The sequence below is a fragment of the Fundulus heteroclitus genome, chromosome 6 (genome assembly GCF_011125445.2).
Source record: "Fundulus heteroclitus isolate FHET01 chromosome 6, MU-UCD_Fhet_4.1, whole genome shotgun sequence".
NCBI lineage: Eukaryota > Metazoa > Chordata > Actinopteri > Cyprinodontiformes > Fundulidae > Fundulus > Fundulus heteroclitus.
The window spans coordinates 17,850,228-17,875,315 of record NC_046366.1 but is presented as its reverse complement, the minus strand read 5'-3'; the positions used below and the strand labels follow the sequence as shown (position 1 = coordinate 17,875,315).

General features: G+C 40.3%; 1 protein-coding gene across 1 annotated transcript in view; it reads left to right on the top strand.

Annotated features, from left to right (window-relative positions):
• The window catches only part of cdh2 (cadherin 2, type 1, N-cadherin (neuronal)), an 84,161-nt gene extending 59,860 nt beyond the window's left edge, over positions 1 to 24,301 (top strand). Inside the window, exons 6-16 of the mRNA XM_012875420.3 lie at positions 1,778 to 1,922; positions 2,110 to 2,282; positions 3,322 to 3,459; positions 3,888 to 4,073; positions 5,349 to 5,596; positions 6,427 to 6,569; positions 7,590 to 7,823; positions 8,738 to 8,971; positions 9,202 to 9,341; positions 18,346 to 18,510; positions 22,675 to 24,301. Coding sequence (XP_012730874.2) covers positions 1,778 to 1,922; positions 2,110 to 2,282; positions 3,322 to 3,459; positions 3,888 to 4,073; positions 5,349 to 5,596; positions 6,427 to 6,569; positions 7,590 to 7,823; positions 8,738 to 8,971; positions 9,202 to 9,341; positions 18,346 to 18,510; positions 22,675 to 22,881 — 2,013 coding nt within the window. The 3' untranslated portion in view covers positions 22,882 to 24,301. The remainder of the gene's footprint in view (positions 1 to 1,777; positions 1,923 to 2,109; positions 2,283 to 3,321; positions 3,460 to 3,887; positions 4,074 to 5,348; positions 5,597 to 6,426; positions 6,570 to 7,589; positions 7,824 to 8,737; positions 8,972 to 9,201; positions 9,342 to 18,345; positions 18,511 to 22,674) is intronic.
• The last annotated feature ends 787 nt before the right edge of the window (positions 24,302 to 25,088 follow it).

The window sequence follows — 25,088 nt, the reverse complement described above, 5'->3', positions numbered from 1 at the left end:
TTCTTAGATTGTGCCATGGGAGTGCAGAGCAGGTTGCACAACAAAAGACCCCTTCTGTGATCCCGCATGTCTGGTTAAACCACATTTTTTCAGCTATGTGATGTTTTCCCACACCTTGACATACCTTCACCACCGGTTTGTTACAAGGATGTCCTGATTTTTCCTTTTTTTTTTTTTTTTTTTTTTTTCCTTCAAGATACCAATCCTAGTGATTTAAAATGACTTGGTCCTTAGTCTTAGCTCAGTACTCCATGTATATCATGGTTTCAGCAGAGTGTTAAACTCCTAAAATCCTCCAATTAAATAATCTTTATCTCAGGCTTTAAAAAACGTTTATTTGTCCACATTTTCTATTGTAGGTCTTAAATGTCATTGATTGATTGCATCTTACATTTGTAGATTGTTTTTGTCAATTCGTTGTTCCATTTTTTTTTTTTTATGAAAAGACCATTTTAACTTGCAGTAAACTGCTGTTTTGTATGTTTGTTTTTATTACATTGTCAACTACTAGTTTATGAAAAACTGTTTAATTTAGTGAGGCTTGGCTTCAAAGCAGGGATTTAGATAGGCTTTGACAATGGATAAATGTAGTTGCAAAAGCTCTACATTGATTGACATCTAAAAATAGCAACTTCCTTTTTTAATTTGCTCAAGTTATTAAGTTAAAGACTTGCTTAGCTGTGTTTTGTGATTAATGTATGTCTAAAATTCAAATTCAGATTTAAAAACATCTTAATATCAAGTGATATAAATCCACATATATGATGCCTGTGCTTAAGAAAACCATTTAAAATGTAAAGAAAACACTGTTTCATTATTATGTGGTCTCACTTGGTATTTTAATTGGGTAGCGCTTTAATTGGTCACCAGTAGGGATAAGGATGTTGCAGTATCTGTTTTTCCAGACCGTCACGTGCATCATGTCGCTTTTTGTTTGTTCTGGACAACCTTAATATGTTTCAATAAGATAATAAGATGCTATAATGTTCTGACAATGTTTCATCTGAAACGTGTGTTTTGTTTTTTTTCTTCTTCCTTTTGTTATAAAACACAGTTGCAGTCTTCAACGAACTCATATCACCCTCCTGCTAACAATGTTTTTGTCTGGGGCAACTTGCTCAGTTGCTAGGCTAAGATTAGCATGGTTCTCCTATTTTTAATTGTGTCAAATTTAAAAAAAGCTATATATTATTATTAATAATTGAGCTCTGGATACATTTTAGTGCTTTTTTTTTTTTAGTCAATCAAAAGTGGCCAAAGCATAAAGAAAAGTTCTTCTCTTCTCAAACTTAGCACTTTGTTTCATTATTGTAAAATTTAATGGCTAGTGTTTCAGCATCTACCCCAGACCGCTCTGGGATATCTGAGCACTGTGCACCAAGTGTGTGACATGACACAGAAAGACCGGGAGTTGCAGCAACCAATTCAGTTTATCCTTCACTGTAAATGTAACGAAGAAATTGCTATGATAAATCCACACTTGTTTTAACAACAATATAATTTGCACGGCCTGAATTACAGCTTTGCGAGTTGCGTACACTAAAATAGAATGGGATGTTTAAAAAGATGGCCGTGTAGAGCGCGCCTGTATGGATTAAGTTCTGGGCGCTGGTGATTACCTGGTCCTTCAAAGACTTAAATACCTGGCTTGTTTTGGGTGGGTTCTTGTTTTGCATCAAAGTGTAATGTAATTGTTCTTCCAGCTCGAGAACTTCCTCCTTCAAACCATTCTACAATCTACATGTTTTTTTTAATTGCTATTTTTATTCTCCTCCAGTTGAGAGCTCATGCGGTAGACCTGAATGGCAACCAGGTGGAAAACCCCATAGATATTGTGATCAACGTGATTGACATGAATGACAACCGGCCTGAGTTCAGCCACCAGATCTGGAATGGGACTGTCCCAGAGGGCTCCAAACCTGGTAAGTTTTTTTTTTTTTTTTTTTTACCTATGTATGTCTGTGCCTCCAGCTCCAATGTTGCTACAATATTAGCGGAACAACCTTTACCTTTTCTGAATTTTAGCGGTTAGAAAGATGAACACTGGATTTTGATCGGCAGTAAATGAATAAAAGAAGATAACCTGAAATATTTCCCCCTCTCCTACAGGAACCTATGTTATGACTGTAACGTCTGTTGACAAGGATGACCCCAAAACGGCGAATGGCATGCTCCGATACAAGATCTTGTCCCAGACTCCAGACAGTCCATCCTCCAATATGTTCACGATCAACAACAAAACTGGAGGCATCATTACAGTGGCTGCAGGCCTGGACAGAGAGGTATTCAACACATCTTTTGCCTCTTCAGACAAATCTTTTGCAAAGTTTTATGTTCTGCAACGCAAATGGATAATATTTTTTTCTCCCTTTGCGTCTTGCACTTTTTCACCCCAACGTGTTTCTGTATTTGCATTAATGGACTGAGGTTTTAACCAGGCAGTCAGGAGTTTAGCTGTTAACATTCAAACTGTATGAGAACTAATGAGCCGCTGCAAATTTTGCTTATTACCACCTAAATGAGAAGCAGAAGTTGGCCTGGCTGTTTCACACTTATTACTCTTGCAAGAATGCACCATGCATCACTAAGCAACTAAATGTGTCTCTTCCCCACTATTCTGTTATGTTTTTTTTTTTCTTCTTCTTCTTCTTCCTTTTTCTGCAAAAAAAGAACATTTTATTTTTGCGTTTTTCTCACCCATTACCCGTGCCGCAAAGGTTACCGCGCTCTCTATGAATTGGGATATCGCAGCTGTTTGAGGGAAATAAATAAAATGATGTATACAACTGGAGCTTGGTAGCTGAATCCTTGTGAGGGCAATCTGGCTGAGGTGGCTGCTAAATCACTTCCACCCTGGGGCCACCGTTTTATGTCCGCAAGTCGCCACCATGAAAGTAATTTGCCTGGCTCTCATTACCTAGCAACTGGTCCATCACCTGAGCGGTTTTTAATGTGAAAAGAGTCATTTGTCCCCTTTTTACGGTGGTGTTCGTTTTGTGTGTCACACACGCACGCCTGCACACACAAACCGCTCATTAGCCCCTGAGGATGGAGTGAAATTCATGTGAAAAACTTGTCATTTATCATCATAATTAAGATGTTGGACTAGTCACATTTGTTTCATCTTTGTAGAAATAATTGAACACAGTGCAAATGTACATTGCCCTACTATCTTATTAGGGATAGTTGTGAAGCAGAATATTTGGTGAACTAATCTGGGAATTATGTCTTTGCAAAGTTATAAGTACAGTTTAATTTGGAATCGTTTTTGCTCGAACTCTCCAATTATCTCATTATTTCTCCTGTTCGTCTCTTCTCTAGAAAGTGCCTCGGTACACTTTGATCATCCAGGCGACTGACATGGAGGGTAATCCCATGTACGGCCTGTCCAACACAGCCACCGCCGTCATCAGAGTCACCGACATCAATGACAATCCGCCGGAGTTTACTGCTGAGATGGTAAGAAAGGAGCTCTTATCAGAGATTCCGCTAGAATAGACTTAAGGTCCCCCGTTTTATCCAAGCACTCGCCGTCTGCACTCAACCGTTCTGCTCACCCGGTTTTGCTCGCCTTGCACTTTTTATAACTATACGCATACACCAGTCGCCAGTCGTGTGTAAAGCGTTGCATCTTACTCCCGAATGTTGACACGTACAACTGCGAGGATGTCTGCCTCAGTGAAAGAGGCACTTACCGGGCTCGCAAATCACAGAAATTTGTAATGCCGCTGTTATGCTATCAGGGAAGCACAGGGAATGAGAACACCGTGACCGGATGATAAGTTACCTTTAGATGTCTGTTTACCCTTGATTGACCCTGCTGTGCCCTGTGAGGCGGTGCGGTAGCGCTAACAGCTGTACCGTACATTTCTGATTTATTCATGCAGTTTTTTGGGGAGGTGCCGGAGAATGCCGTGAATATTATAGTGGCCAACCTGACGGTGACTGACAAGGACCAGCCCAACACACCCGCCTGGAACGCAGTGTACAAAATCACCGGGGGCGACCCCACCGGCAGGTTCTCGGTTCCCACCGATCCAACAACTAACGAGGGTCTGGTAACAGTTGTCAAGGTAAGAGCCGTTTTTTAAATCCCCACCTGCCCATAGAGATGCACTGAATATTTAGCTGTAAGAATATTTTTCTTATCTAAACTGTATTATTCTTAACGGATAATACAGTTAACGCTTAAAGGATCCATACCCTTGGCAGATTTAGATTTAAAGGTAACTTTGTTACATTTTGAAGTTTTTATGGTTGGAAATGAGACATGCACATCTCAAAGGGTAGCAACTCCATGTAAAATTAGTTATTTAATGCATAACATGTTCAAAGATATTTGTACCCCTCTCAATATTCAATGGGTAACGTATTGACATTATGGGTGGCAAACCATCTTTTATTGCTGAACATCTTGTTGCATGTGTCCACTTGTATTTTGATGATTTTTTATGCCTTTGAGATTGGAAGGCCTCCTTTCCATCACCCTAATCTACACCATAGTATAAGTATTAGGTGGGCAGAAATAATAATAATAATAATAGAAACAGCTCAAGGAAAAGCTAACTCGCAGAGGCTCAACTCCTCGCAGCCTGAGAACGCGGTGCTCTCTAAAGCTTTGTCTGGGGTGTTGTTGTTTTTTTCTTCTTTTTTTTTTTTTCTTTTTTTTTAAGGTTTTACTCTGCAGTAGTGGTATAACTGAATATTGTTGTGGCATTTTAAAAATGGCCCATGTCCAGGGCAGCAGTCCCCTCTCAGACTAATTGTTTAGCATCACTTTTCTCTGGAAGAAGGCTCATGCTCACGGTGGGGGTCAATGTTTGGAAACTGAAGTGCCACCTTTCACTCATATAAGTTAACAGGCTAAGGTAACTTAAAGCTTTGAGCTGCAAACAGGCTATCTGAGCAGATTACCTGCCTGATTAACCAGCCATATCAGCTTTATATACTTCCGTTAGTCTATAAGCAGAAAAGTATTTTCCTCAGTGTCTTCTTTTATTATAACAAAATTAAGCAGATATTCAATATTGTTGTTTTAAGTCTGTGAATCAAGATTTCCATTATTAACTATATTTGTATCTAGCATATTTTTAAATCTCAGGTCACATCTCACATGTTTTATAATGGCTGTTGAACTCTCATTAGCTCTGTTTCTTTGAACTGATTACAAACAGATTTAGTCTCTTTATCATATTTCTTGGCTAACAGACCCATTTTTTTCCGGTGAGATGAAAAGAGTTTCCGTATTTTGTAGGTTGCTCTGTACTCTGTATCACACAAACACAACTCTGATGTGATAACTTTTATCTCCAGTCCAAGTCTTTATTCTCCCTCCCACTGTTTTCCAGCCCATTGACTTTGAAATGGACAGAAAGTATGTGCTGATAGTGGAAGCGAGAAACGAGGTTCCCCTGACCATCCAGTCTCCAAGACAGTCCACCGCCACCGTCTCCATCAGAGTATTGGACGTCAATGAGAGTCCTTACTTTGATCCCAACCCCAAACTTATCAAGCTGGAAGAGGGGATGCTGCCCGAGTCGACGCTGACGACGTTCACCGCGCAGGATCCAGATCGATACCAGACGCAAATGATCAGGTAGGCAGCGCCTGCGTTATATGTTGTTGAACCACTCTAGCTGGCATTCCAAACAATTTATTTAAAATTTAATTCCATGTGGGTCAGACACATTTATTCCCCATCATCCAAACTAATGTAATCTCCCACATTGTTATTTTTTTCCCGTGACATTGTTCCACACGGCCAATTAAGCAAACACCTTTTGATATTCTTAGACTATTTGAAAAATGGGCAGATTTGTCTATATATATTTGTTTAAATATTGTTACAATGTCACTTCTGAAGCACTACTCCTTAACCTCTAAATACGTTTCTTAATCTTGGGTGCAAAAGGCTGTTCAGCTTAAAGCGCATATTTTAATTTCTGGGGATTGGGATAATATCCTGTTGCACACAAAACAAATACAGTAAGAACAAAACCTATATTAATAGGTTCAAACAGTTTTTTCCAATAGTTATTAGTGTTTCCTGTTAAAAATGACAATAAACATCCAACTCGTTTTTTTTTATTTTTTTTTTATTATTATTAACAAACCCTTTCCTTTTCCCCAGTTGTTAATAACTTGGCTCACGTTTTTAATCAGCTTGAAAATGGTAACAAAAATAAATTAACTCTTCCTGCAGCTCAATTTGTTTCCATTTGGCATCTCCTCGTAGCAAGAAGAGCCATGTAAAATGCATGGTGTCTGAAGTGTTCATCTTAAACAAAAGAAAATGTTTTTTTACGCACAATTAACGAGGGAGATTCTAGAAAACGTATATCTGCTACACTAAGAGACGAGACGGCTAACGGCTAAACTGAAAGGAGGGAAAAAAAAAATCTCTGCATTTGTCTTTTCTTGCTTCAGATATTCCAAGCTCTCAGATCCGGCCAACTGGCTGAGGATTGACCCAAGCACTGGCCGGATTACAACAATTGCCATTTTGGACCGGGAGTCGCCCTATGTGAAGAACAGCTTATACAATGCAACATTCCTGGCCACTGACAACGGTATGTAAGCATTCAAGTGCTTCTGCAGTTGCCAAAAATACCTTGTTGAGCTTATGTGATGCACAGGTTTTATGGTCTGGATGTTTTAGTCAGACTGTTACACAAGCACCTGTTTTTTTTTTTTTTTTTTTTTTTTAAGGCCATTACTGCCAGAGTGTTCAGGGGAAGCTAATGCCTCCTTTTTTCAGACAGAAGCCCAGTGGATGTCTAATGTAGCCCAGCTCTCAAGGGTCAATCTTCCACATAGCATCCTTTTGACGGCTCCGGTAATGCTTTTCACCTGAAGCATCCACCTTGTTTACAAGCCACAGAGATGTTCTCAAAGCTCGAAGCACAATCATAAACGTGGCACTCGGCGTATCGGCAGCCCTGACCGCTTTAGCTGAAGGTTAATATGTTAGCAATCCCCAGAATCATCCAGCATGCGGACGTTTTCACCTTCTATTTTCACCGGCGGGATTTACCTCTGTTCAGGTTTACCCTGTTCTATGGGGCATAGCTTAGGCCAATAGGCTTAAAAACTCTACCAATAAAGAGGTTTCTCAGCATTAATGGGTCAGGATTGGATGACTAGCTCCTTTGAGCGTGGCCTGAATGGTAAAAAAGCCTCTTAGCTGGGTGAATACATAGAGGAGCCTGAGAGGAGCGACAGTGGGCTCTGTTTCTCTGCTTTAGTATTCCATTCCTGCATCCTTCGTCAGGAAGACGTTCTTTGGGAACACAAACAAACACACAACAAATGTTCTGATATCCACCTCTCGCTTTGCACCTCCTCACATGAGATTAGACTCTCAGATCATTATGCAGTTTGTACGGGACTTCTCTCACTAAAGTAAATACTGATTTAGAGAGCCAACGAAGAAAGCTCTGGACTTTAGTTTCCTGTGCTTCACTCTATAGTGCTAAAAAAAATGAAAAATGCCGATTCAGCAGTATACATTTTTTTTTCAGCATGTAATATTTTGGGTGTTTCTCAGAAATCCTTGCTGTATTTGATTAATAGTGTGTTGGTCCATACAGGCAAGCGACCGGCAAGCGGCACGGGCACTCTTCAGATTTTCCTGCTAGATATCAACGACAACGCGCCGAAGGTGTTCCCCCAGGAGGCCGAGATATGCGAGAAACCCGAGCCGAACGCCATCAACATCACCGCGCTCGACGGGGACCTGAACCCCAACGCAGGCCCGTTCGCGTTCGAGCTAGCCCACAGGCCCTCGGACATCAAGAAGAACTGGACCATAACGAGAATAAGCGGTGAGATACGGAATAATCTCAGAGTCCTGGTCGGATTCATGCCGGGGCCATTTGTGCTGCTTTAAAAAAAAAAAAACTGGCATAATGAGATTAATTTAATCTTCAATTTGCTGTTCCCGGGATGTCAGAGATGATGAGTCAGCTTTTTTTGCTTTTGCTCTTTGAGGTTGTTACAGTAAGGCAGAAAGGAACGTGGGATTTTTTTTTTCTTCCAGGTAGTGGCATGTGAGGGCTATAAAACCAGAAACAAGGCTGATTGTTCAGCAGTCTGTTGTTATTACTGCTTTAAGAGTTTAATCTTCAATCAGCTCCATCAAAACCTGGGAAACATGTTTAACTGTTTGTAAAAAGCACACCATGGAGGTGCCAGACCTATATAGTAATCTATTAATCTCACCAGATACTCTTTAATTATTTATGCTAAATTAAAAACAAAACCACGAGCGAAGGAACTCATTTGTTATGTGTTTAGCTATTAGATAGTGGGAGACGAAACACAGTGAATAAATCTTAATAGGATAATGGCATTTGGATTATCGCAGCTGGGAATTTAGCCTAAGCAGCATTATCAAAAGGTATTCAGAAGATTTATAAGCTTCAAATCCAAATCCTGACCATGTTTTGGATTAGATATGCTGATGCAACTTCCAGGTAGGAATTTATGCTGCACATTTGCGATTTAAAAAAAAGGAGTGTAATCACGGTGTGAACAGCATCTATACAAACGACTTCCGAGTTTAGGGATAAATCTCCTGTGAAAAACCTGATCTCCGAAACAAATGTATCAGTTTATAATAAAACGCACTGAGCTGACTAATCTCGAGCATCACTTTTCCAGACGTATTTCCTCCGACTAAGAATGCATTTGGAATCGTACAATGCTCACTTTTTTTCCCCCCTCCGTTTGTTTTTAGGCGAATACGCCCAGATGAGCCTCAAGATTGGTTTCCTCGAAAGTGGGATCTATGAGGTCCCCATCATAATCACAGACTCTGGCAACCTGCCCATGTCCAATACCTCCTACCTGCGGATTAAAGTGTGCCAGTGCGACATGAACGGAGACTGCACCGACCAGCAGCACATCATGGCCGCTGGTCTGGGCACAGGAGCCATTATATCCATCCTCCTCTGCATCATCATCCTTCTCAGTGAGTATACCGCCGTCTTCCTCCCAAACTGCTCATCACACCAGAGAACAAAGGGTTTACAAAAGAAGCCACCCTATGTATCCCTAGATTTCTGTCGGGTTACCCAATAGATAGTTTTGATCAGGCCCACATCCAAGCTCCTAAAATATCTGGTTCGATTACATTTTAACAGAAATTAGCAAGTTGTTGCTTATAGTGACATGAGACGTCTCTGTTGTTGCATCAATCAGTTCTAGTGCTGATGTTTGTGGTGTGGATGAAGCGGCGCGACAAAGAGCGTCAGGCCAAGCAGCTCCTTATCGATCCTGAAGATGATGTGAGGGACAATATTCTCAAGTACGATGAAGAAGGTGGCGGAGAGGAGGATCAGGTAAGGGTTACTCATTCCTTTTATTCTATTTTCCGTAGCGGTTGATTTACTAATCACAAGCGAACCAAAAGTAAAGATTTGGTGCGTGGTCTGTTTTCTTTCTCCAGTGAGGTTGCAAAAAAAAAACTTTGATCTGGAAATGAATAGAAGCTGTTGTTGGCTGCGTGTTTGGCTGCTTGGAGTAAATCAATCTGATGAACCCTTTATTAAATAGTCTGATTTACTGTCTTTTTTTTTTCTTTTTTTTTTTGCACAGCTAAACATTCTTACAGTAATTGGAAACAAGCATTTCTCAAGGACTTCATCCTTAAGCCCTTTATCGATGTAATTTAATAGAAAATCACAGAAAGGCAAACATGTATCCAGTAAGATACAGAACTGGTAACTCTGGTAAATATGTTTAAAAGACACTAGAATACATGTTTTATCGTGCTAAAATATACTCGAGATTTTAGGTCAAAAAGCCCAAAACTTATTTCAACCCCTATTTTGGGAGTAGAAGAGCACTTAGTTTTCTCCTGTAACGATAGTCAGGAGCATTTAGGAAGAGGAACAGAGGTGGATCTTTACCCATTCGTCTAGCACAGTCTCTCCAGATCATCTGAGGTTCTGGGTTCTCTCTAACACTTCAGAAGATGTAGATGGCCATCAAGGATGTGTTGCTCTGGCTAAATGTTCTTTTAATAGGACCCACTTTCAACATAGTGGCAAAGTCCAGCAGATAATTTAAAATGTAGTGGAATTTCAACATGTTAATATCTTGAGGTTTCCAGAACTGTTTTAGGGAAAATGCAGGCCCACAGCATCACAGACCCTCATCTGCACTTTACATCGGGCCGGAGTTGCCTTTCCTGATGTCCATCATTTATTTCATGCTAAACCCACTAGGAGTGCTTGTTGCTGCAAAGCTCGAGTGGGCAAAGTTCCAGTAGTGTCTACCAAATCGTGTTTTTAGCTTTTTTGTCCCGCTCCTAAATTTGTACAGGTGCAGATAATACCTATTACGTCTCGTGTGAGCTTTGTGACTCCAGAATGCCATTCTTTGGTGCGTTTCTCTAACTGGGAGCTTTGGACATTAATTATTGGCTCTTCCTTGCTGTGTTTGATGCCAGGATGAACTTAGGTCATTGTGCTGCCTCGTGGACAGAAATGGGCCCTTCTGTCACAACATGTGTACCCTGGACAAACAGAAAACAACTGGTAACTGATTCAAAATACAACGTACTTCTGTACACTTCAATAAAATCGAAGTTCATATAAAAATAAGTTATGTTTATTCTGGGCCTAATTAAGGGTACCTATTGTGCTACTTTTTTTTTCTTGTTTAAAAAAAAATAGAATTATATATATATTTTATTCCTTAATATGCTAAAAGATTAGACTAATAGAATAAAAAAAGTATATGTTTTAAATCTTTTAACGTATTATTAGCGGTGCCTTTAAATGTCAGATAATATAAACTGAAATAACATTAGCTCACAACTTGAAATATTGCTTACATACATCTTCTGGTGAAGATTCTCAGCCACCCAGGTCATGGTCATTCCAAACTTCAAAAAAAAGTCCAGTGTTTTTTTTTTTACTTTTTTTTTTTTTTTTTTAACTTTTTTTGGAACTTACATACATCATTAAGTCTGATATCAACTCTTAGATAAATCTATTTTATACATTCAAATCTGTCTACCACAGTGCTGGTAGTAAGACGTGTTTTTATTTTAATCTGAAGTATACTTTAGATTTAGTTTTGATGGACTTCCTATTTTGATTCTAACCATCAATTTGACATAAAAAAAGCTTTTTAATGTTATTTTTGAAGTCTTATTTCAATGATTTCTTGGAACTTACCACCCTCCTAACAAAGCTGTGGACTGCCATTGAAAACATAATAAAAGGCTAATGTTCTCTCCTTATTGAGGAGGGTTATTCACATACCATCTGTGACGTGCACACGCAGTCTGGATGAATCAACAGAAGAACTAAGAGCACCTCTTACAAACTTTCTGCAAGCATATGTACTCTTACTGTGTTTCTTTTAACATTGCTGCACCAAGATTCACCTCTGAGTCACGAACATGGAAGAGTATTTTTATGTTGTACAGTACTTTGTATTGAAAATGGTTATGTTTTTTCCCCTCCATCAAATGAAGCTGGGAATTAAAGGTCGGAATCAATACGACAAATACATTTTGATCCAATTGGTTCTGGAGGTATTGGAAATGTTTTGTCAACTGGAACAGCTTCCCCCGCTTCACAGCCCTAATGCGCACACAAACAATAGAAATGCGGTGCCACAGGCATCAATAATGTCCCATCTCTCCTCAACTGATCAGACACACACAGAATTCAATTGTCCTAATAACCCCTTGTTAGCAGACAGGAATCATTTCATAAAAAAGGCAGGATTATACCAAATGGGCTATTTTCCTGCTGCCGGCTGAAGTGCTTTGGTGGCTTAGGTATAACAGAAATGTGCGGGAGACCCCGGCCTGACCCATCGCGGTGCCAAATTAGCCTCGGAGACGTGTAATTGGTGAGCTGATGTCATTTAGAGACAGACATCTGCTGGGGTGCAATAATGAAGCCCTGTCTAAGGTAACAATATGACTGGAAAGCCATTACACATCTGCCGGTGATTAGGCAGGAGGGAGAACACCCATTTGTCTATTAACATTCACAGTCTCACTCATAAAATGCACGAACCTGTGGACCAGAACATGTTGAAAATGGAAACTGTGGCACATAACACCCCTCAAAGGCAAACGAGTGGGTGCAGCGATTTATAGAGGGAAAACAAGCTTCCCGTTTGGCAGGGAAGGGCCAGGGTGTCAGGAGAAAATGGTCCTGTCTGTGGAATGGGAAGTGGAGTCAGTGTTGGGTAAAAAATGGGCCCGGCTTTCCTAGCGATGTAGTCTTCATAATGCCCACCTCTGTTCTCCCTATCTCCCACTGGGGAGGAAATTGAAGTGTCAGACCATTGGGCGCTCTCGCAGAATGTGATTTTAGTTGCCGCTGTCATCGTCCTGGTTCAGGCGGCTTTGTGCAAGGCCTCGTTTCATCAAAGGCAAGACAGGTGATCAGCTTTTGCTCCCCGAATATGAAATAAATAAATATGCAGAAATCCTAGAAAATTGAGAAGTGGTGGTGCACAGATTCGCCTCAGAAAGAGAGGAGAAAAAGAAGAAACAGGTGATTCATCTCCCTAAAATGACCCTCAGATTGATTTGATTCATATTTACCTTTGATAGTGTGCTGGGAAACATGCTGCGAAAAAAAGCTGTATTTTATTTATTTTTATTTTTTTCTCCCCCAATCTGTGTCAACAAGTGCATCAAATCAAATTCTTTTCAAGAAGTGTTTTCTGCCTTCAGAGAGAAGAAGGCCATGTCATTGGGTTAAGATTTTAAAAGCAATCGTTCTAATTTTGTCGTAACGCAAGATTTGCTCTCTGCAGCCGCGGTGGCTTAATTCTAATGACGCCAAACCAAAGGAAGTAATTACCTCGTCCACATCCGAAAGTTATTACTGAAACATAAATAAGAAAGGTGGTACTGTGTATTTAACGTACTTAACCTCAAAATAGGGGGGGTTGCCAGAAGACACAATCTGGTTGACCGCCACATATGTTTCCACTTGTCCCTCTAAGCAGCCGGTGTCGGCTCTATCCTCAAATGACACGAGTATAAGAGAATTGTAAGATTTATTTGAACTATAAAAGGCTCACTATAAAGAAACCCCTTCAGTTTTTCTTTGATCATATAGGTTTATTCTTTGCACTGACCATTTAATCAAGCAAAGTGTAGCTTCGTCATGGTGGCGTAAGTCTTGATGTCGGTGAATAAACAAGCAATGCCAAACCGACAAAGCTGTGCTGGATGCAGAGGAAAAGTGACGCGGCGACCAAATTACTCTAGGTTTGACAGATTAAACTGATCAGGGCGAGAATCAACAGTTTTGATGGGCTTTTGAAAGCAAAACTTGAGTTTTTCCTTAATACCAGGTAAGCAGGGTTTGAAAGGTTGTGCTCGCCACAAAGTAAGTTAGTTAAAAAAAAAAAAAAAAAACAATGGACTGTAGCATCTCCGTAATCTGCAGTAGACAAATTTAGTTCTGGGTAATGTTACAAAATTAAATGACCAGTTGCCTGGGTTGCTCTACAGAATCTTGTCTTTGCCACATTTCATAATGAAATATTATCATCGCCACAAATGATAAATTAGAATAATCCAAAATGAGTCTGTAAGCTTTATATTGAATTTTAGGCTGCAGCATGGCCTCCTCTATTGGCAAACAAGTTGTTGTCCTTCCATTATTATTACTAAGCCTTTTGTATGCACTTAATCTGGGATGACCGCAATCATGATGCCTAATTGTTCATAATATTTTCTCATCTTAGACTTATTAAAACACATTCAAATTAAACTAAAGACCTTTCTGCCATTTGCTTCGGTTTTATTTCAGTAAGCTTCCATTGAAATGAACTTCATCCTGTTATCACAGCAGCCTCAACACTTAACTTGATCCGATTTTTAAATGCGCCTCACCACAAATGATGTGTATAGAATGTGAAAGTTTAGTTACTTATGTTTAAATGTGGTTTAGAAGTGCCACGGGGAGCCGTTTCAGCAGGCCTGAGTATATGTGAGATGTCACTTCCCCACAGAGAGTTTCTATGTCATTATGTCATTTCAGGATTGGTGGACTGGCCGCCTCTGACTACCAGCTCTTTAAAGCAGTTCAGACAAATGGATTTCCCAACTTCTCTTCGCCCACTTTTCTTTCCTGTGAAAACTAAATTAAGCTTGCATGTTTTTGATTTGGATCAAATTTGGGAAGTCTTTTATAGTGGAAACAGGTCTATATAAAACTTGAATATTTATTAGTTAAAATGGCACTATTGAGTAACAATAGGGCTTTTCTTGGGAGCATTGAAGTTTGGGATGTAATTGTATTAGAAACTACATCACAATTATTACCTTATGCCTATTAGTACAATCACAGTGTTGGTAAAATTCGTTGAAAATAAGTCAAAGGTATTATAACAAGTTGAAGTTTCTCAGTTTCTTACAGTCAGCATGGCTACTCAGCTTTACCATCATTGCATCCAGTCACATGTTGACTATTGCCAACACACAAAAAATTACTTAAATTTTATATTAACTGTTTTTAACTGTAAGGTTTCTTAAGTAAGGGATAGTACATAATTAGTAAAATAAGAGAGATTTATGTAAAAGATGACTCTTTCGGTGTGATGGCATATACAGCACATGAGATGATAGACAGAATGAGATGAGATATTTAGACAAAACTAAGAATTCTCACGTTTCCGTTTACATAAATGTAGTAAAAGTTTCCCAAATCACAGTTTTAAAGATTTTGAAATCAATTCACAGTAATTCACTCCAGGTTTGATCAGATCATATTTTGAACTTTTTATGCTTGTCTAATTCTATAGCAATAAATGCTTACCCTTTTTTTACCTTTTTATTCAACAAATATAATGAAGGTTTTACTTATGTTTATATATTGGATTCTGTTCATCGTTGAACTATCCAGTTGAGGTTGGATCAAAGTATTTTAGATTATGAACCAGAGAAGATAAATGGCAGTTCTATGGTATTTAAAACTGATCAACTCTGATCAGATGCCAAGTTTAGTGTCGTTGGCTGAATGGTAGAACAGCCACTGTTTTCTTCTGGAGTTTGTGGGCTAACTGTCCACACAATGGGACAAAGCAGTAACTACTCTTACTTTGAAACAAGTTAAGACATTTGTCTTGCTTGCCATGGCTCATAATAATCACTCAGACTTAATTCACAAGAGGAAGTCACATGCTGACAGTTACTAAATAGAGCTTTGCAATAAAACTCATGTAATATTGTGAGATCTTGTGCCAAGAGATCTCGTCACAGCCGTAGTAACTGCCTAATTTCTGTCTGCTAAGCATTACTCATGATGCTCTCATAGCATTACGATTGTTTCTACACCCAGAGAGCTATAAATGTAACACATTTGACTACTACGCCATCTTAAAGGATGTCGGCAAACAATTACATTAGTTCTGTTTTTTACAAGACAAGATGCTGAAGCAACTTTACTTTAGTTTGAACACATGTTTGGAGTCCAACACACATTACTGCAAAAATACCTCATGCATTGTAACAAATCTTGTCTTGAGAAAATATCAATGTGTTTATAAACTCGTTACTACTATTATTGATCATTTCTAATGGCATTAACTGGAAACTAGATCTGATAACTAACAATAATAGTGGGTTACCCTTAGCATGTAGTGTATTTAAAGTTTTGTACTGAATTTAATTGAAGTTGCTGCTAGGCTTTAACCACAGCAGATTTCTACTTAACAGCTAACAAAAATGAGATGTTCACAAAAGGCTGCCAGGCATATTCACAGTGGGTCATCTGTCAAGTTCTGTTTAGGAGATTGGTCGTAGTGGCTCTTCAGAAGAGCTTTAGAAACGTCCAACCTACAAGAAGCACACCTTACAACTACAATTTAAGTTTAACAAAATAAATGCAAAATAAGACATTACTCACAAAAGAAAATAACATTTCAGCCTTCATAACCCAGATACAACATGTTACATTGCCTTAAAGGTCCAATAACAAACAAAAGACGCTTTCCAGCTATTGTGTCTTTCCAGCTCCATAAACAATGGCGATTTGAAGAGAACAAAATGAAGAAAATTTAGATCTTCTCCAAAATTAATTAAAAAAAACTAAACAAAGTCCTTCTATTGGTTACAATTTCCTAAATGTGCTCCTGCCACAGCCTTGGCAGGACAAATTGTGCAGAAATAGTTTCTAGATGTGATGAAACCCACCAGTGGTGCCAGTCTAGGTGGGCAAGGCATGTTTGAAATGAAACTATTGTTCTATGGAGCAGGCTATCCAAAACACCCTGTGCTGTGCAGTACAGTTACACTCATTTGCATTTAAAGTGCCACTTGTTTTGTAAACGTGTGGAAAGGGATATGGGGTTAGAGGAAACTAACTTTAAAATAACTTGGCCAATCACCAAACCTAAACACGAAAATACAATTACACGACCGTTTTACATCAAATAAACTGCATAGGAACACACAGTAGTTGTGGCATTTTCTCTTGAAACGCTAACAGTTATAAGCTGCTGCACGGCTCATCTGTAGCTACACAACGTCGGTAAACTTCTCAGACAGTTCACACATTTAACAAAATAGAATCTACCTTAGCTTTAAAAACTCACCTGAGGTGTCTTTAACTTAACCCATGCTGACGTCCGCTCAACGTTTCCTCTCCAATATGGAGAGAAATTTGTTCCAATATTACTGCAGGCAAACAACACTTTTCAGAAATAACACTCTAGTGTTCTTCCGTGCACAGCCGATGGCAATTTCTGGTCTGTTCAGCAGCCGATACGATGCAAGAGTTGTGACCTTTAACTTCCACGACACAGTGCAGCAACGTGAACAAACTACTCTGCACCAAGACCGAGCTCCCCGAATTTAGGGTTACAATAAACTTAAGTTTTGTTTTACCCACGAGGTGTTTAGGGAGCCTCAGAAATTATAGTAACTAATAATCTGGGTGGCAAATGTCATATGTCTGTTGGCATCTCTTGGTCATTGTGAACAGATCTGACACCTAGAAGGCAAATTATTGGGCAGACATGTAAAACCCTATCTTTACACAACTATTACCACTGAACAAAATGCACATAGTGAAAACAAACAAACATCAAAGTTTGGGACGCTTGCAAGTCTCATGCTTAGCCATGTGCTTGGCACTAAATTGATGCTATGCCCAGGATGCATCTCTCCTGGTGCAATCTCACTTTCCTCCATAAAAGGGAAACCATGACAACAGTGTATATGCTTAAGGTTCTTAGTTTGAAGGATGTCGTCTCTGCTTATCTGCCAAACTGACAGTCTTGACAAAACAGGAAGCCGTTAGGATGCTACAGGCATAAATCCCAGTCTTATTTTGGTTGACCTGCTGAGTACAAGCAAACCTTTGGCTATATGTTGGCTAGTCTATAAAAAGTCCAAGAGACCATCCAAACAGTATGAACAATCACACATTTTGTGATGGTAATAGTTTTGTTCTTAATTGCAATAATTGTTGTGAATCTCGTGTAAGAATGTTACAGAGTCGGTGTGCATACTTGCTCCGCCGTGTTTGGGTTCTCCTCTGCAAAAGGTTGATATGCACTCATGTTTATTTTAACATTCCTGCTTCTGTTGGGAGTGTCTGCGCGAGAATGTAAATCTGCAACTGAGCAAAGATAATTTTGAAGAGGGATATTAGAGATGGATGGATTACTGAAAATCTCTTAAAGAGGGACAATCCATCATGCACGCCTATTAGGCACACACTGCCTCTCAAATGGTATTATCTTTATCATATCTGCCGTCACCCTGATACCATCCAGCCGTCATTCAGCTCAGCCGCTCTTCTGCTCTCAATCACAGCTTCTTTCTCCAACACCCCCCCCCCCCCCCCCCTCTCGCTGTCTTCTCGTCCTCTCTCCCTTGCCCATGACTTTGCACAAACTGCGAGCCATTCAGGTTGCCTTGGTAATGTTAATAGGATTAGCAGTGGCTTATGCATATCCACCATCCCGTGTCTGGGCATTGATTAGAGTGAAATAGTTGCCTGCACACCCTTCCTGCTGCACCACGCACGAGTACAGAGAGTCTGCAGCGTATGATGTGCTCCTCAGCTTGAACCCCTTCCGTGCTGGCTCTTTTTTATGTGTCAAGTTGTTCCTTGGTGTGTTTCCTTACAGAAAAGAAGATTAAAGTACTCCCCCCCCCCCCCCCTCTTCCCCCTCGTGTTCACTCAACCCTCCTTGCCGCAATTTAACTTTAAAATCTTCCCTCCCCTGAGTTGAACTTCCTCACACTCTTTACAGCACAGGATGTGTTTATCTGTTTAAATAATCTCTCTCAGTTCAGGGTCTTGTCACACAGCTCAGCTAAGCGCCATCTGTTTGCATGTTCCCCAGGATTATGACCTGAGTCAGCTCCAGCAGCCAGACACGTTAGAGCCCGATGCCATCAAGCCAGTGGGAATCCGCCGTCTAGACGAGAGACCCCTCCACCCCGAGCCGCAGTATCCAATGAGGTCAGCGGCACCCCATCCCGGAGACATCGGAGACTTCATCAATGAGGTAAAAGCATACTGGCCGAGTACAGTCACTGGCAGCCGGCGCAGGGTCTCTGCGAGGTGGGATGAAATCCCAGGAAGAGACCAAAGATGACAAGACACAATGCAGCCGAATGCTTGCATTTCATTTTTTCAAGTTGAATGAGTTTCTTGTGGCATTTCTATCTAGGGTAAACAATGCGACTTTTATGAGCAAGCGTCAAGGGCTGCCTTTTTAGCTGGAAAACACATTTTGAATTCAGTCGGTTATTAAGGCTGTTTTTTTTTTTTTTTTTTTTTTTTTTTTTTCATGGTTTCCCTGCAGAGACCAAGAAACCTTTCCAATTTCATACCCATCCGCGGTGACTCTCATGAAGCCCAACATGTATATGATACTAACTGGCTCCGACGTAATTGTTTTCGTCTCTCTGAGAAGTGGGAGATAGAGATGTGTCAGCATAGCAATAGAAGATGAGAGCAGCGGTGCATCGGCTTTCTATCGGCGTGCACAGCTCAGAGTGCCCTCGTTTGCCTGAGGCCATCATTGACTCCGGCATGAAGGGAGAATGTAAAATAAAAAGAGGAGTCATATATTTTTCACAAGCTCCAACAGACAGGAGTTTCACTGCATTACAAATGAAGTTCGCGCCTAGTTTTTTTGGATGGCGCCCATGTTTTTAGATTAGAGCTTGCTCTTTTCGACTCTGCTGCCCAACCATTTATCTCTCGGGTCTCTTTAACCGGGTGCAATTAACCCCCGTCCCCCGAACCCTTGAGTCACAAGAACAAGTAATAAACTTGTACTTACTGCTTTTATAAAGAGAAATGTAATATTTTGTGTTAGGGAAAGGTTTGCAAATGTATCCCCATCCCTTATCAAATTTCTTTTTCTTTTTTTTTGTAGCATATTTTGTTGTGTAACAATACACTTTGTGTTGACCTATCACATAAAATCCCAATAAAATACCTCAAAGTAGTAAATCATTATGAATGGAGAGGGAAATGATGCATTGTTTTCATTTTTGTTCATAAATGAAAATCTGTAAAATGTGGAAGGATTTTATATTCCGCCCCTCTTTGCTCTAATGCCCCTAAATAAAACCCAGAGTAACCCTTGTCCTTGAGTCCACCCGTTAAAAAAAATAAAGTTGGATTATAAAACAACAGACCACTGCTCTATCGCCTGAAAATTTAAAGTTTAATGCACAGCTGTGAGACTACAGGGTGTCTAGTAGTCAAGGAAAGCCTTGATCACAGAAGCAGGAAAGAGGAACAGTTTAGCTGTGGAGGAGCTGCTGAGATCCACAGCTCAGGTTGGATTGTCTCTATAACCTTGATGCCACTAGATGCAGCTGGAAGAGTAGCGGCTAAAGGCTAAAAAAAAAAAAAAAAAAAAAAAAAAAAAAGGGTAAAGAAAAACATTTGATGGACAGAGGTTTACCTTATATGAGGACAACAACCCCAACCATACAGCCAGAGCTACAGAGAAATGCTTCAGATCAGAGCGTATTCATGTGTTGGAAGCGTTCGCTTGAACCGACCAAGTGTTGGTCTGTTTGTAGTCTCAAATCCGAGACTGAAGCGAAGTCATGGTAGCTGCAGCAAAACCATTGAGCTGGAATGACCTAACTGATAGGGCTGGCTGCCAACAGAGAGGGGAGACAAAGAGGAGTCAGGAAGGGGAGGGAGTGATGGGGAGAGTGTCTCATCTCCATCCTGAATCGTGCACATTCCCTCGGAGCTCTTAATTAAATTAGGACAGAAAAAAAAAAAAAAAGAAATCAAGCATACGTTTACCATGAGGATGTTAACCCCTTAGTTGGACAGATGGTGCCGCTTTAGTCGACTTTTGGCCCGTTCTCACAGACGGGAGCAGAATTAAAAACATCGGACTTGACCAAATCTCTGTAGTTCGCAGGTGAACACAGGAGGAGACAAAGTTGAAGTGATTGCACTCGGTGTTTTCCACAGCGGCTCATTTCAGCCCTCACAAGGTTTCCTGCGATAGCGGCGGGTTTGATTACACTTTCTCTTTTATCTGCAGGACAGAGCGGCTCCAAAAAAGTGAGGGCAGTTCATGATTTCACTCCTACGGGCTGCGATTGTTTCTACAAGAGGGAATAACTCTCTTGTAATGAAATCTTTTATTAGAATGCCGAGTTCAGTTATTGACTAACTTTATGAAACTGCCACTTTTAGATGGAGAGGGCTGTATCCCGCAGAGCTATTACGGATGTAATTGAAATGAACTATCCATCTGTCATATTTTCCACAAAATGATCAGCATCACAGCCCTGAGCAAATACTTAACAAAAGCTAACAAGTGGAAAATAATGGCTAAGTGCCCGGGCACTTCAATACACTCCATCTTTTTATTTGAGAGCATTTCATATAGTGGCTATATAGAGGAAGCCATAAATCTTTGACAAGTTCCAATGAGCTGAGGTCTCATTTCTCCGTTATGTTCATGTACTTCTTTTAATTCACATATTATTTGTCGAGTGTCCTCAGTTCCAGTGGTAAGAGGGAGAAACCAGGCTTGGATCCAAAAGTGATTCATGGCCAAAGCACATCTCAACTCCTAGATTAGCAATCCATCAAGTCTCCAGAGTCCTGTTAGTGAATGAGGCATGAAATCAATAACGATCCATAAGGACTTCTGGTGCTGCTATGAGGATTTCTGGGAATGTCAAGTACAATCTTCAAAATAGAGCCACTCCCAACCGGCACCCTGCGCCTCGACACGACAATGGAGACGCGCATGCGTGTGCAAACAACCCGCTTGCCCTCGTTGCTGCCTGGGCCTACGGTTTTCCAGAGCTGGATGGGTATAAAATATTAAAGATGTTGTGAGCTCGCTGGCAGATGACGTCCTATTAGAGCTCTACTGGCATGGCAGGGGAGGCCATGGGCTCGGTCACCAGGGTTATGGAGGGGAGAGGAGATTCTGCCAGGCATCCAAGGCTGCCAGTCAGGCTTTGTCTCGACTTCTGATCAAGAAGCTGATAATTCTACTTCCTAGACACATCAAGAAGATCGAAATAAAAGCGGAGGAAGCTCAAAGGAGCAGGAGAGCCTGATGAATATAGACAAGAACCGCATTTCCTAAGCAAGTGGAGGGGAGACCCTCTGAAAGGTTTCACGCTAAATTGGCTTGTTTGTGCGAAGCAGCACTTGGGAAGGAGCAGCGTTCACGTGGCGCCATTCCTTGGTGCAGGCGGTTGTGTACCGAGTGCAGACACGGGCTGCTCTCATCTAACAGCAGAGATGTTCACAAGTCATTTTTTCACAAGTCCAACTCAAAGCCTCAAATGCCTAAAATAAAAAAATAAAAAGTTCATCAAATTCAAGCTGTCTAATCTGGCGGCAACAGTGCATCGCTGCAGGCCAGGAGTTAAAGTCCCCGACCGTTTAGCACATCAGGATTTAACACATGCTCAATTTCCAGATGCCTGAAGGAGCCACATTCATCTGTTCAAACAATTATATGCGAGTATAAAATTAAAAAACATGCCGATGACCAGCCATTATACTGTCGAGGAGACAAACTATGTGTCCCGGAGATCAGCAGGTTTCTGTGCAGTGAAAGGACTCCTGTACTAATGTGGGTTGAAAGAGGAAGGAGAAATTGATTAAAAATAAAGCCTAAAAGTAAATTTACAGTTTGCAAAGAAATTAATTGTGGCTCTAATGACTTTCATGAGATTTGGTGAGAAATATGGGGAAGGTTGAGGCCTGGGAACGGATGGACGAAGGTACCAGTGTTATGACGCATGCTTGTTTTGCAGCGGGACAGACTGGTGCACTTCATGAATTAGACTACATCATGAGGAAAGATTAGATGTGGAATTATTTAAGCAACATCTGAAGAAGCTTGTGGAAAGATAACCAAAATCCCTGGGCCCAAGTCATATACTTTAAGGGCAATTCTACAAATATTAAGCAAATGTATGTAAATTTGAGAGTATAAAACAACCTCTTTTTTGACATTTTGCAAATGCAAATAATTCTGCCGATAAATAGGAAATGTTTAGTTTAGATAAAGTATTAGATAATATAAGACACTGATGAGGTAGAAATTATTTTATCTTTTTTTTACTGTGTATGTTAAATAGTCCGAGTCGGAAGCTTGAGCGAACGACTCTCCCTAACAGCCGGGTTCATATCGTCGTTCTTTTTTCCCGCACAGGGACTGAAGGCAGCCGACAACGACCCCACCGCGCCTCCCTACGACTCCCTGCTAGTGTTCGACTACGAGGGCAGCGGCTCCACGGCCGGCTCCCTAAGCTCGCTCAACTCGTCCAGCAGCGGGGGCGACCAGGACTACGACTATCTCAACGACTGGGGCCCTCGCTTCAGGAAACTGGCGGACATGTACGGCGGGAGCGACGACTAGGACGCGCCCCGGCACGCCACGACGGACGAAGAGTTACGATTTTTAAAACCCGAAGTGAAGGAAAAATTTCCCATCGAAGGACACATACAGCTTCTGATATTCCCTGAGAGTGATAGAACTGTGACTGCAAAGGTACAAATAATAAACATTGATTCTGAATTTTTTTCTAAAAACTAAACACACACACACACAAAAAAAAAAAAAAACCCAACCAACCAACCTAGGCTTATTGTTGTAGTCTACGCATACATATGCTTGTTGAAAGCTTAGGCATAGCCTGTGCTCCAAGTGTGAAGGATGTGGGGAGATAACGCTCGGTGGACTGTCGCCACTCAGATTGTCGGTATTGAATGCGCTCAGTTAAACTTGAATTTCACAGTACAGAAGCACTGGGATATAATGTGCCTTTTTGTACATTTTTCTTTTTTTTTTCTCTTTTCTTTTTTTTTTTTGGATCTAAATGATTAGTTTTATGTTCAAGGCTTTAATGGTACTGACTTTTGGAGTGATTTCAAACAAAGTATGTTACACTCTGGTATGCTTCTACGTGCTTTTTTTTTCTTCTTTTTTTTTGGTCACACGATGCTCCTGTTTTGAAGAATATTTAAATAAATCTCGGATGGAAGAAAAAGCGATTAAGAGCAGCACTGTACAGTATGCTAGACCTTCAGTTTCTCACAAAAAATAAAAAAATTATGCAGCTGGTTGCAAATAAAGGGAGTTATAAATCACACTTTTTGTAGCAGATTTGGTTTTTCTTTACATTTTCTTTTTTTTTTTTTTTTGAGGTGATGTAGTATTTTACAAAAACGATTAAAAAAAACAGTTTTGGTCTAATCTATGTACACTTAATTTGCCTTAGTCATGATCAGATACTTTTCAACTTTTTCTTCACTGTAAAAAGACGTGTGTACATACTGTTTTCTTTTACTTTATCTCTTTTTTTTTTGATGTAGTATTATGAAGCAGTGCAAAAGTTACAAACTTGTAAATGTATAATTTGGACAACAAATTCCAAGTTTTTTGCATGTTTTTATCTTTTCATGATGACAAAAAATTTGAGAGGAAAAAAAAGAAATTGTTTCCCAAATTTATTTAAAAGTGAAACAATACAGTTCTGGTTGACATTACATGTGTAGGAATAAAGTTTTTTTTGTATAAAAAAAGAAATAAAAAAAAAATAAAACGACAAAAAAAAATGGAAGTAGTGATCTTGTCCGCACATTATTTGACTTTGTACCAAAAAAATAAATACAAGGGAGTGTGGGCTGAGTAACATGCTGATGGGCACTGACTATTGATTCAGCTTTAAGACTGGAAAAAAGGGTTCGGACTTGAGCCTTGTGGATAACGGTGTGTACTGGAACACAAATTATACATCTCTGACCCCCAATCATCCAAATAAAATGCTGATTTTGGAGCTAAAAGCCCCTGCTTCTTTATTTCTTGTACTCGAACTCAGCATAACCTCAGAGGCTTAATTACATTTTTCGAGTCGGATGGTCTCAAAGAACAATAGCTACTGCATAAAAACACTTCTCCGCAGGACATTTTATCATTCATGCTTTATTTGCTGTTTGCAAATATTATACAAAAAAACTGTATGAACCCTTATGCGTGGACGTTTATGTCGCCTTGGGGCTACAAACCCGGCGGTAAATTCAGTATGTAACGCTATCTGTGTCCCCAAGTCAAGGGCAGGAAACAAATTCATGCCGCCACCTGTCTGCTATGAGGGATTTGTTCGGTTGATTACTGTACTGTCAGATTAGACTTGACCTAGAGATTAAGATTGTCTGCTAATCCCAACGCTGCCTCTTAAGAGACTCCCTTTTGTGTTTGCCTGTGGTTAAAAGCAGGAATTCTGTGGGAGAAATCCGTTTTTTTAGTGGTCGGCGTAGCATCTTCGATTGGTGAAAATCACAAGGCGGAACCGGTTTCGCCTTCACCTGCTGCTCCTCCTGCCAGGACCGCATATTCACACAAATATTTAGCCACGTTCGAATGATAAAGACACGCAGTTAAACTGGACCAAGCGTCGTCTGGTTAGCTGGTGTGTTTTTTTTTTTGTCTCTTGTTTCTCATCCGGCTCCATCGAGAGGCAATGAACTCTTGTTTTCCGAGCGACCTTGTGCTGTGAAGAGCTTATCTCTGAGCTCGGCACTATGCTTCCCCGGAGTTGACACAAAACGTTACATTGCAGAGCC